At 32.8% G+C, this 13835-nt stretch overlaps 1 protein-coding gene across 4 annotated transcripts in view; it reads left to right on the forward strand.

Annotated features, from left to right (window-relative positions):
- Positions 1–9003, forward strand: part of LOC144978234 (kinesin-II 95 kDa subunit-like) — a 37679-nt gene extending 28676 nt beyond the window's left edge. For all 4 annotated transcript variants that reach the window (XM_078924042.1, XM_078924041.1, XM_078924043.1 and 1 more), the window contains exons 19-24: positions 1–35; positions 687–800; positions 1441–1546; positions 5740–5879; positions 6211–6252; positions 7615–9003. The exon at positions 1–35 is cut by the window's left edge and continues 84 nt beyond it. In XM_078924042.1, the coding sequence (XP_078780168.1) occupies positions 1–35; positions 687–800; positions 1441–1546; positions 5740–5879; positions 6211–6252; positions 7615–7684 (507 nt within the window). In that variant the 3' untranslated portion in view covers positions 7685–9003. The remainder of the gene's footprint in view (positions 36–686; positions 801–1440; positions 1547–5739; positions 5880–6210; positions 6253–7614) is intronic.
- Positions 9004–13835: the final 4832 nt, after the last annotated feature.

The following is a 13835-nucleotide window of genomic DNA, read 5'->3' on the forward strand; positions in this document are numbered from 1 at the left end:
ACGCAGATGGAGCTGACAAGGGAGCTGAAACTCAAGTAATATTGAGTTATGATTGATATTTATTATGATAAATTTATTCTTAATTTTTCAATTTTTAGATTGTAATTTTCATATTATTAAATTGTCTCTGCTTCTCACCGAAGCTTCGCAGGTGGTTGGATGGGAGCATCACCCTTGAATCATATACCTATGATGTTCGCATGGGTGTACGATCCGATAGTGATGTCGTTTCTTCTTCTCTTTACTAGCCTATCCTGCTTCTTTGGTTTGTGATTGTATTTTTGACAGGGGATATTTTTTTTCCTGTAAATCTTCTGCCTGTTTGTTCTTGGTTATTTATAATTTAGCTTATGATATCTTTAGGTTATGATTTTGATTGACATTTGTACTATTTTTGTTAGATTGCTTGTTTTTTGTTTCAGCGGTCTCTCATATAACCTCAATTGTGTTGGAAGAGACCTAAAGCAACAAACAAACAAACAAACAAATCACCAAAGCTTCGTTTTCCTTAATTTCAACTGCTTATTATAAGAAATACTTTGTCCAATTTGAAACTTCCAAAAGTATGACTTGGTCATAATTGAGCTATGATTCTCAACCTCATATTTATTTCTCTTACCCTTTACAACACCATTTTATGTATAAATGTATAAAATGTGAATTTTTCCTTATGTACAACCTGACAGAATGCTGATCATTGAAAACTTCATTCCAACGGAGGACAAGACCAAGATCATGAATAGAGCTATCTTTGACGAGGACGAGGACAATTGGAAGCTAAAGCCTTTGGCCAATAAAAAGTCAGTCCTTGGCATGTAAATGTTAACTGAAATTTGTAAAGTGTCACAAATTAAATTCTGGAAAACTTTGAAATAAATATAATTCCATTGTTTGATATACAACGTGAATAAGTATTATGAATATGATTTCACATGTAACTAATTTAATTAAATGTGTCATATTTTCTCTCTCTTTCTCTTTCCACCACCCTTCCCTGTTTGATATGATATTTTGATTAGATACAACATACATTCAGAGGAAGAGAATGCAGAGACCTCTAAATCAGACAGCTATTACAATAGGATCTCTTTGTATGGACACAATAGCAATCTTTTCTATCATCATCTATACAATAATATTAGCAAGTAACATTGAACTTTTTTTAATGTTTTTTTTTTTCACAGTCTCATCTCACATTAATTTCCCAATCCTAACATTTTTTGCTAGAAGAGTTGGAATTTTTTTGTTTGTTTGTTTGTTGTTGTTTTGTTTTTCTGTTTTATTTTTTTTGTTTTATTTGTCGTTTTCTTTTTTCTAATGGAAACAAATATAAGTCATAATTCTGTTCAGCTGTAATATTTGAACAACTAGGTCTGTCCTTTCCATCCAATCACTGTTTGTAATTTAATTTTCTTCCATTTTTACATCCATTACCATTAGTGCTGAAACCATGGCCAAACGACCCTCTTCTGCTGTTGGGAACAGACGGCCAGTATCTGAGTTTGCTAGGGTAGCCGCAGCTATGGGAGGCAACCCAAGATATAAGGTTTGTTATGATAACAAAAGCTGGCTCAATGGTGATTGTTTGATAGAACAAATCCAAAATTTGGGTAGTAATGATTTATCTTTTCTTAGTCGGTGGGCAGTAAGTGGGTGAGACTGATTAAATATTTACTTATTTTCTATCTCCCCACACTCATTGTCTCTCTCCATATTCCATATATGACTTTCTGTCCATGTATTAGAATGGGTGACTGGCTTTTGCCCAGATTTGGAGTATTCAATGAGAAGGAGGCAATCCACTTTAAACATTTTAATGATCATTTAAAAAAAAAAAATGTGTATTTTTCTTTTAAATTCTACCTTTGTGCAGCTCTGTGTGGGTTTAAGTTTGAATTAAGCTTAGCTTATCTCTTAAATTATGGTCCTGTTACTGCTACCATGGTGAAATGTTGGTGGCTATAAGCATTATTGTTTACCAAGTCAGTTGTATACCATTCCTTGTTACCGTAAAGTCTCATAAGTACAGTCAAACTTTGAATTAAGCGGCTATGTGGTCTTGTGGTATGACAATCGCTTTCGGATCGGAAGGTTCTGGGTTCGAGCCTCGCTCGGCACATAGTTGAGTCCTTGAAGAAGGCTCTTTACTCACATTCTCTCACCGTACTCAGGTGTAAAATGGGTACCTGGCCTTTAACAGCGTTATCTCTGTCCGAAAAAAATTGTAATATCGCCTAACAGGCATCATGTCCCATCCTAAATATTAAATGTTGGTGTTGGCCAGGGACCCTTTGTAAAGTGCTTTGAGCATGTTTAGTGGATATTGTGCTATATAAAAGCTCAATTTAATTCTAAGCAAAACCAATTTAGTTTGTTTAGTGCCACAAGTACTCACTCAAGAAAAATGTCTATTGGCAAAAGTAAAGGATTATGTTTCCCTTGTAAAGTGCTTTGAGACATCGAGTGGATTTTGTGCTATATAAAAACTTTCCATTAAAAATTTTTTTTTATACTTGTAAAGGTTATTACTCTCTGCTCATCTGTTAATGCCTAAATCTGCTTTGTTCATAAACCGGATTGGTCTGTTGCAAATTGATTATGATTTCTGACAATGGCACAGTCACCCTCACCTTTGAATTGTATTATGTCTGGGATGATCACAGACGACAAAAGTCGATTTCATTCGCCCCAATAAAAGCATATTAAAGTAAATTTTAAGTTGGTTCACCCTGACATAATGTCAGACTGAGATGATTTGGGGTTTTTTCAATCAATGACAAACAAATATAAAGTAGATGGGTATGTGAAAATGAATACACATGTCATTATTATTTGGTTGTGTGTTTTAGTAGTCACTGGGAATGCATGCAGTGCTGTTGTTTTATGTGGTAATTGAGCCTCATTTGGGAAGGTTAAATGGTAGAATTGAGCAGTGGCGGTTCTAGCCTATTTACAGTGGTGGGGCAAAGATGATTCGGTCATATATATTTATATATATATATATATATATATTAATTTATTTATTTATTTATTATTTATTTATTTATCTAATTTATTTTAATTATTTTTTTTCACCTTTAAAAAATAATATTTCAACCACAAATAATCACATTCACAATGAAATGACAATACCAGTAGATTTTAAGTATTCCAAACGTAATCAAAAATGAAGCACGAAAGAGAATACAACAAAAAAAATAAAGCGACGAGACATAATGCGACAACACCTTGACAATACAAGCCATTTCGTTCACTCGAAAAATTAAAGAGATGCTTTAATCCCTCAACGGCGAGATTAATATTTCTGTTACATTACTGGTTTTCAGTAGTATTCTAGTAACATTAAAGTTTTCATCGAGAAGCAACAACAGCGATATGACTCGAGTTTCATTCAGGGCTCAAATTGCATCATTTTTACTGCTGTCTTGGTGGTTAGAATGATTGTGCCGGTGGTGGTAGTGGTTGATATAGTGGTAGCGGTGGTGGTGGTGGTGGAGGAGGATGTAATTATGGTAGTGGTTTTGGTGGTGCTGTTGGTTAGAATGATAGTTGTGGAGACGATAACGGAAATTGTATGATGATGTTGATATTGTTTTTATTGCTATTGTAGTACTTGTTGTTAATATTGTTGTTGTTGTTGTTGTTAATGATGATGATGATGATGACAACGACGATGTCGTCGACAGTGATAATTACCATACGATATTACAAAGTTTATTCAATCTTAGGCTTTCGACAATAAATCATACAATTTGATGACCACATACATGAAAGTGGAAAAAAAAAATGGTAAATGGAACCAAACAATAAACTGATACCATTAATAACCACCAAAAAAATACAACAATAGAAATACCACCAATACATACAATAATAATAATAATAATAACAATAATAATGATAATAATAATAATAATAATAATAATAATAATAATAATAATAATAATAATAATAATAATAATAATAATAATAACAATAATAACAATAACAATAATAATAATGATAATAATAATAATGATGATGATAATAATAATAATAATAATAATAATAATAATAATAATAATAATAATAATAATAATAATAACAATAATAATATTACCATCATCATTACTACCACCACCATCGTTACTACTACCACCACCGCTACCACTATCACTACCACCATCACCATCATTATTACGTTTCCAATCATTTTTCTCGTCTATTAAAATTTGATATCTACAGACGAAAATTCCGGTGATATTTTTTAAATGGTTGTTAAAATATCTACGATTTTATTAGCCCTGAAAACTACGATTTTTATTTTCCTATTTCAAGTAGGCAGGTCTGCTATGACAAGTATTAGTTCCATAGTCAAAATAAGACAAACAAAAACAAAGTTTATTTAATCTTAGACTTTCGCCAATACTTCATACAATACAATTAAGACAAAATAATGTTACCAATCTCTCCTCATGCATTCGTTAGACTATGACAATAACGACCGTGTTATCTTTACTCCTCACACAACCAACCCCTAGCTTCCCGCCTTTCATCGCGAACTATCTTATGTATGTATTAGCTTCAGGACGGGCAAGTACGGAATCTGCCCACCCTTCCTTTAAACGTATTTATTTCCTCTATAACTTAGTTAGAATTCAACTCTCTCCTTTCTCAGAAGAGAATTTCTCGTATACTAATTCAATTTTTGAGAAAAACAAAATGGTGGTTGTATTTTATATATTTATTTAGTCGTGACTTTTGAATAAAAGTGTTTTGTTTTATTAGACGGAATACAATAGAAAATTGCATTGTTATGCAAAATTATTTTGTCTGGCAATAAAAATACAGCGGTAATTACTCTAAGAATTTTTTAAAAACTAACAAATCAATTTGTTAAAAAACAAAACAAAAAAACCCCAAAAACAACAACAAAAAACAAATAAGAAAACAATTTAAATAAATGAGTTTTGAGAAGCACTAAAGAAAACGAGAAAAAAAGAAATGATTTAAAATGGATAAACAAATATATAAAAACAACACAAATTAATACTAAATTGATATAAAATTAGTAAATTAATAAATTTAATTCAATACTGGAACCTTCCCAAAGTCATTACATCAATGGTACCAGCACAAGTAAGGCAATAAATAAGAAAAAGTTTGTTTGCCAAAATCCCTATTTAGTTTTCACTGGATAATAAGGTGGGCTCATTTGAATTAGCCCGACCTAGTACTAGAGAGGCCAGACAGCAAAAATCGTCAGGCGACGTGACGATGAATGAGATGGGGCGGAGTGGAGTGGTTGGGGGGGGGGGGGGGGGGTGATAAAAAAAGAATAGGAGCGTATCCTGGTTTATGCATTCAGGGGTGCATGGTGATTCGAAATCTATCAAAAATACACACAAATTGATTTCAGTACGAAGTATCAAGTTTAATTAGTAACTTTTGAAATTATCTAATTTAAATTTGATTATTTCGGACCTGGTAATACAGCATATAACTTGAAAAAACAGGCTGGTATTTGCCCACCCTGCCCATTATTACCAGCCGTCCCTGGAATTGAGGGGTGATATTTATCGCCTTAGAAGCGTCATAATGTCTCATCCAACAAGTCAAGTTTTGCTATTGGCTTTGGAATGGGTTTAAAAGGCTTTGAGTTCATTAAGTGGACATTGCGTAATACAAAATCTCATGAGTTCCTCTTGGACTCTGCAATTAAAAACACTTTTTCTTTTTTTTAACTTTTGACCTCTCTAGGCAGAGAATATATTAGACATTGAGCTGGATATGCCCAACAGAACAACTAGAGACTACGAAGGCCCTACTGTGGCACCAAGAGTTCAGGCAGCTTTAGATGCTGCTCTGCAGGATGAGGATGATATTGACATTGATGGAAGGTGAGCTGATTATGAGAGGAATCTCTAAAGTTACCCTTTGATTCAGAAAGGACATAAAACAATAATTTGACTTTAGCGTAATGGGATTTATTTTTGATTTCTTGTCTCATTTAGTTGAATAGTTTGCATTTAATTTGATTTTTATCATATAGATGTTTCTGTAAAACATGGTGTAGAAATAATCCTTAATAGCTGCATTAAAAATAATATTCTTTTTTTTTTCAGATTGTACTACTGTAATTAAGATCACTAATTTGAAATGTTTGTTTCCTCTCTCTCTCTTTTTTTCTTCAACATTCTCTCCTTGGACAAACTCTTCCATCTACAACAGCACATATAATGGCAAATCTGGCAGCAAGAGAAGAACAAGCAGGTTGGTATATAGGTTGAGAGAAGTGATTCTTAAATCATAGATGTGTTTGAATATATAGATAATGATAGATTTTGAGTAATGGATAAAACAGCACTTGATGAAATATTGGAAATCAATCCAGTGACCAAGACAATCAATCCCAACTTTATTTTATTTTTTTCAGGTCGTCAAGAAAACTCAAAAGAAAAAAAAAAGAAAGAAAACTAAAAAATTGTAACACTGTAAAATCGTAGATTTTCTTCTCCATTTGGCCTGTAATTGAAATCTTGTGATTCTGGTCACTGAGAATTGTAGATATGATAAATATGTATGGGATATAACCTTGAAAATATATGAAAATCCCCATCCTGCCTTCTATCCCTTAAACTTATTTGAAGCTATGACGCCTTGAAGCATAAGTTTTCTTCAGCGTTGCTGTCATAACTCTTCAAATACGATGAATCCTTTTATTAGACATGAAAAGTGTAGGACACTAATAAGGGAACTTGAAGTTCGTCTCTTAGGGTTTTCGAAAATTGCTTTGCCTTTCAGTTTAGGTCATTTAAAAGGAATAAAAAAAGAATTATAATTAATATTGCATGAGTGCCAGATTGTCCCTTTTCAGAGTAACACTAGAGTAAGTTTATAATTTGTTGAGCTATGCTGGCTGTTTGATGTCAATCTTATTCCTCAGTAAACATAATCCCGTTTCCTGTATAAGTTAGTTGGGTTTTGTTATGCTTTTTTTTGGATAACTCCTGCTTTGTTGTAAAATTGTAGGTTTGCAGGTTTTCCCAAAAATAATTTCAGGTCTTTCAGGTCTTTTGAAACCCCATTTGCTGGCAGCCATGATATTGTTTATTGCTTGTAGAATAGTAGTCTAGCCAGATTATTCTTTTAGCCTTTCCTTTTCCTTTAGAGCCATAAGGTCCACGGAGGCAGGAGTTATCCAGTTTATTTTTAAATTGACCAAGCCAATGTAATGCTACTTTTTGGTCCAGCAACCTAATTTCTACTGGTTGGAAAGAAGGGTCAGAAAAAAAAATATATGTACTGAACCGTGGACTGAGACCATTCCCTTGGTCTATCAATTGATCTCTTGGGATCACCCATTTAACCTGTCCAATTGGTAAGGAATTTCTCTGTTTAAAAAAAAAATCTGGTGACCCTTACCCCTGAGACACTGGTATTTGAACCCAAGACCATTTGAGTCATGAGTAATTATCTTCTCAGCCAGCAAACTGTTCAAGCCTTTTATTTGACGGGAATAGAATATCAAACAATATTAACAAAAGGCATCAATATCTTTACTTTCTTGTCTTTCAGACAATATCAAACAATATTAACAAAAGGCATCAATATCTTTACTTTCTTGTCTTTCAGACAAAAAGTTGGAACCAAGCGAGTGGATGAACAGAAGTACCCGACTGCTCGAGGCTTAGTTTCAAAGTAGACTTCAGAATATATTTTATTTTTAAAATCTGGTAGCATTTTGACTGGTTGTGGAGTGGTTGTTAAACAATATTTTTATTTATTTATTTATCTCTATATTTTCAAATTAATTAATTTATTTATTTACTTAATTATTGTCGATTAATTTATTTATTTGTTTATTTATTTAATGTTTTGTTTACTTTTTTTTTATTTCTGTATTATTAATTTACATTTTGTATGGTTCAGGGATCTGACCCCTCACATGACAAATTATGGACAATTGCTCAGGACAACCAGCTGTTTCAATCATTTGGGCTTGTCATCAGATTGTAGTACTACATCCATCTACTTCTTTGTTAATCCATATGATTTTGGGTTTTTTTTTGCATAGCTTGCGGCTGCAACCTCAAAATCTGCACGTTTTGCAAATTTTTGACAAATTCTTTGATTCTTTTTTAAAATTTTTTTTCGAAATTTGCGGGGAACCCGCGGTGATGAAGGTTACTGGAGTGGTTCCCCTTGGTCTAACATAAGCAATATGATTTTAAGTGATCGAAGGAGAAGTTTGAGCCAGGCAACCCTGAAAGCTTTGATTTTTCTTTATTATTGACAGCAATTTTTTTAATTGTAATTTTGTTTTCCCAACTTTGTGCCGATTTCCAAATCAGCATAATTTCATGCAAAATTTGCCATTTTTTGTCCCATTATTTTGCGTAATTCCGCGGGGATATTTTATTACAAGGGTTGCACGGAGTTAGCTGTTAGGTGTGATACAACATATTTAGAAACCTGCAAAATTTACTTAATTTCTTCTGCAAAATTCATCATTTTCTTTGCAAAATTTTGAAATATGTTTTGCAAAAAAATGCGGGGTCAGGCTTTATAATACAAATAATAACAATGATGATGATTTTGATGATATTATTGTCATATCATATCATGTAATGGGTTGTTTAGGCCAACTGACATTTGAATACCCTGCAAATTTATATTTAGTCATAATTTTATCTGGGGACTTGATTAATTCTTTGTTAAGCTTTACTTTGAATATGTCCTGAGAAGCAGAATTTTTCATTTCATATTTCACACTATTCCAAATTTTTACAGTTCTGTGAAGAAAAATATTTCCCCCTTATGCTAGTTTTGTATCTATCAATGAAGATTTTTTAATGGTCTCCTCTCATAATTTTTTAATAGAAAATGAAAAAAGAATTTGGAGGTATCCAAGTGAACCTCATGATGGACCAATTTATACGATTGAATGAGGTCTCCTGGAATTCTCCTTTATTTAAGACTATATAAATCCAAATACATTCACCTTACATGGTGTGATTCGTCCCCAACTGCAAATAACCTGTGTGTCTCCCTTCTTTGAACATTTTCTATTATTATTATTATTATTATTATTATTATTATTATTATTGTTTAACAATTACAGTGGAACCTCAGTATAACAGTATCAGTAATGGTGGGATTAGCCTATAATCTATGTTAAATCCTAGTCCTGTTATAGCCAAATCTCCTCTATCTCTATTCACAGACTAGGTATTGCTTAGCTCCCCATTACCTTTATCTGTAGGCTTACATAACGTGGACTAATGCATTGTATTTGGAGATATTGTTTGGGTTTCAACACCCTTTTTATAACCGATTAGGCTCTTAAAAGTCCCTGATATAATTGGTGAATTTTACTGATGGGCAAATAGGTAAAAAAAAAAACCCAGGGATTTTTGTAAAAACTGTCATAACCGGGTCCCTGTTTTATCCGGACCTGTTATATGTATTAGGAAGCATTAAAACTAAAATTCATCTTTAACATTAGGTATGACTATTTTCTTATGATTTTCTACTTTTTTTTTTTTATTATTTTCCAAAATTTTATAGATGGATGACAATCTTTTGAATATGAACCGATGATGGTATTGCTCAGTCTGATCAAATCAGTCAGTTTTTATGAAGAAGTCATTAAACTTGACTTTCAACATTTTACCTGTATACAGGTGTATACAGTATAATAATAAACAAAATATGGCTATGACGGTGATTTATTGCTTAACTTACTTTTATATTATTTATCTTTGAAATTACTTTTTTTTAATATGTCGTTGTGACTTCTCGCCAGTTTAGTTATAACAACAGAAGGAGCGATGTACTTCCTCTGTGAGAAGTATTTGATATGATTATTTTATTTAAACCGTCCATATTTTTTTACTGCAAATTTTTTTAAAAATCTTGAGTAGTGACACTAAATTTTCATTTTATTCAAATAAATGGGTAACTTTAAGATTTTGTTCAAATGTAATATCTTATTAAGAAATGTACTTTTTTAAAATGTTCTCATTAAGGTGATCATTAAGTAGAAAGAAGCCTCAAAATTGAAATCAATACAGATTGGACCAGATATGTGTCCATATAATTTGAAAATGAATTTGATTTTAGTTCTGAAATTTACAATTATTGTAGAGTCCATGAAATCCCAAATGGAAGGAGTGGAGTGTAAGCTAAAGATAATGTCACGTTCATATTTTATTTATTATGCTCTATGTAATTGCTTTTACCAACACATTATGAATTTACCAGGTTGTGTGCGTAATCACTTTTACACATGGTGTATTTATTTGAAGTTTCTATTTATTGTCGTACATAAGCATGACTTGATAAGGTCACCAATCTGATATTTTTTATTGATGTTTTTTTTTTTAGGGGAAAAGGGGGGGGGGTGTCTTTTTTAAATTTGTTTTTCAAAATGTAATTTGTTTTCCTGTATTTGCTCCAAATATGTACCTGTTTAATAAGTCTTTGAAATGGTCTCCTGGTGAGAGGCAAACTTTACTTTAGACACATTTAGCATTTTGATCTTTTTGACAAGACCCTCAAGGCTGTATTTACAGTGGCCGCTACTGTTCATTATTGTGTCCGTCATAATTGTCTTAAGTTTTTTCTTGTTTTGTTTTTTTAATTTTTGTGGGTTTTTTTAAAAATTATTTTATTTTATTTATTTTTGTTTCGTTTTTTTTTTCGTGTGTGTGGGTTTTTTTTAATTTATTTTATTTTACAGTTTTGTTTCATTTTTGTTGTTGTTTTTTTTTGTTTGTTTGTTTTGTATTTTTCAATTTCGGAATTTTGTTCCAATGCTTTAATGACCAACCAGAGATGGAGTAGAGAAAAGAGTGTTTAACAAACAAACAAATAAACATCCAAAAATGGGAAATAAAATATACAATTTATAATATTTGCTGTGATCATTATTGACTTGCACACATGGTTACAGAGAATTTTTTAAAAACATTTTTAATTCTCGTATCTTCAGTAATGCAAATAGCTTTTGAAAGTTAAAGTTAGAGGGTTCAGAGATTCAAAATGATGTGGTTTGATGGTAAGCTATGTCTTTAATATTGATTGAAATATTTTTAGGCGAATAAAGAAAAGAAAGTAAAAAACGTTCGAACTGAAATTGGTGAGGCAAAATTTATAACAACAAAAAAATACTCGAAAACAATTTGAACCGATGCAATTTTTTTCTTCTCTTCATTATTTTGATAATTTTGACAATATGAAATGGTTAAATCACAAACTATAAAGGTTTTCTAAATGTGGCCAGTCGGATCGAGCAGTCAGGTAATTATAAAATATGAATTTAATAAAAATTACAAGACTTTTAATTCTCAATGGATTGTTTATGAAAAAGTCTTCTTTCAAAGTATTTCAGCGAAAATAATGCGACATGAAAACAAAGGAGAGCTGAGAAAATTAGTTATTTCCATTGAATAAAGGGTTGGAGTCACGCACAGGGAAACATTTTGTTTTGAAAAACTGAAAAGAATTACCTTCCTTCTCCTATTTGTATAAATAAAATTGATAACTACTAATTTGCTGTAGTTGATATTGTCGGTCTTGCACAATCCCAATGCAAAATGCAGTCAATTTACTTTATGGCACAACGGGGGGGGGGGGGGGGGGGGGGGTCGACTTGGCGCTTAGTCATAATACACAACTGTAGCGCACATGAATAATAAATGAGCAACATGTCTGAATCATGCCTGATTGTTAGGCATTATGCTTTGTCCTTAAATTTTGGTTTAAGCAGTTTTACTGTGTACATTTTAATTAATTTCATACCGAAGTTAATTGAAGATTTCAATGTTAAGCATCCATTCTAAGAATTATAAAAAGTTTGTATTTGTACTCGTTTTTTGTCTTGTATTGTGTTTTTTCCGAGTTTGTTGACTTACAATGCTTTGTTTTACAATTTATCACCGTAATGCATAATTATTTTAATGATATGGTAGTGACATTTATTATGATGACGATTATTCTGTCCATTTTTTAAAACACAATTGAAATAATAAACTTCTATGTTTAACCATGCACAGTCCCAGGCCCGAGCTTCTTTTGTCTATATTTTCTTGTTTTTTTTTGTTTGTTTGTTTTTTGGGTTTTTTTTTTTTTTTTTTTTTTTTTTGGGGGGGGGGGGGGGGGGGGGGGTTGCCACTGAGGGATCAGCTCTGACAGTCAATACCTAAGCTCTCAGTGGAACAAAGCCTGAATTTTTGTGCAAGTTACGTTTTACTGAAGAGAATATAAACACACATTTCTAGTCGTAGTAGTGGTAGTAGTAGCAGTAGTAGTAGTAGTGGTGGTAGTCGTAGTAGTGGTAGTAGTAGCAGTAGTAGTAGTGGTGGTAGTAGTAGTAGTAATAGTGGTGGTAGTAGTAGTAGTGGTGGTGGTGGTGGTATTAAAATAGTTTGGGCCTGGTTATCGCAGCAATCCCCCACCTCCCGCTCAATTTTGGCGGGAGAAGATTACCAGGAGATGGCTTTGTAAAATAGAGAGGGAATGCGGGGTAACTATCTCATTGCAAGCCAAATAAAATTCCGGCGGCCCTTGTACTTAACAACGGTGAGATAATGTTGAACTTGAAAGAATACGGTTCTCTGCGGGTCGGGGACGTCGCCTCTTTTGAGAGAACATGTCCAGATTCTGTACCAGACCTGTCTGACGGCTATTCTGCATCGGTGTGATATGCCGGCATCACCCACTTGCACTCATGGTAACGATCCAGATACTGCAGAGCATCTGGTTGAATATTGCACTGTCATTCATGCAGCTACCGAGTGGGTTCAGAAAGGTTGTCGAGTGCGGGAAAAATAATTTAGGAGATTTGGTCGATAGTAGTTTAACCTTTAGAAGCTACATTCTTGTTCTTCTTATTCTTATTCTTCTTCTTCTTCCTCTTCTTCCTCCTCCTCCTCCTCTTCTTCTTCTTCTTCTTCTTCTTCTTCTTCTTCTTCTTCTTATTATTATTATTATTATTATTATTATTATTATTATTATTTTATTATTATTATTATTATTATTATATTGTTATTATTTACAGCCTGCTATTGGAATTGACCTCGTGCTGAAACAGCCTATAGTCTATATATTCGTGTATTTTTGAAGTGTACAGTGTAAACTGATATTGGTGGGACAGTAACAAAATTTCTGATATCCAAACCATAAGTGGTAATTCAGATAGTCAAGGCACCAGTATTAGTAGTAGTAGTAGTAGTAGTAGTAGTAGTCGTACTAATAATAATAGTAGTAGTTGATGTATTAGTAGCAATAGTAGTAGTAGTACATTATTGTGTTGGTAGCAGTAGTACACATAGTAGTGATGGTGGCGGTATTATTATTATTATTATTATTATTATTATTATTATTATTATTATTATTTATCATCTTTATTATTTTTTATGGTCCACTGGTGGTGTTGAGTGAGACTCACAGCTTGGTATGTTGTGCCGAGACGGGGATTATTCATTTGAAAGGAACCGGTAAAAGTAAAAATGTCCAAAATGTAATCCTTACGGCTTTTTTCCCTGAGAAACTGGCATTATTTCTCGCTACACATTCTCTATTTACGCTTGAATCACGTCTTGTGAGTATAGTTCATTTCATAACTCTCTCTCTCTCTCTTTTTTTTTTTTTTTTCTTGCGCCTATCTTATACATTGTACTTTGTGTCGGAACCATAGTTAAGTCATGGTCGGAACGCTTCATGAACGGCTTGGCCGTGGAATACACCCACGGAATGACGCCCGTTCCACCCCCCATTTCCCCCTTCCTCCTTGACGGACGTCATATCAAGGGCGTCGGGAGCAGAGGTCAATCACACTTTTTCAGATCTTT

The sequence above is a fragment of the Berghia stephanieae genome, chromosome 8, assembly GCF_034508935.2.
Source record: "Berghia stephanieae isolate SIO BIC M18660-M18661 chromosome 8, UCSD_Bste_1.3, whole genome shotgun sequence".
NCBI classification, from domain to species: domain Eukaryota; kingdom Metazoa; phylum Mollusca; class Gastropoda; order Nudibranchia; family Aeolidiidae; genus Berghia; species Berghia stephanieae.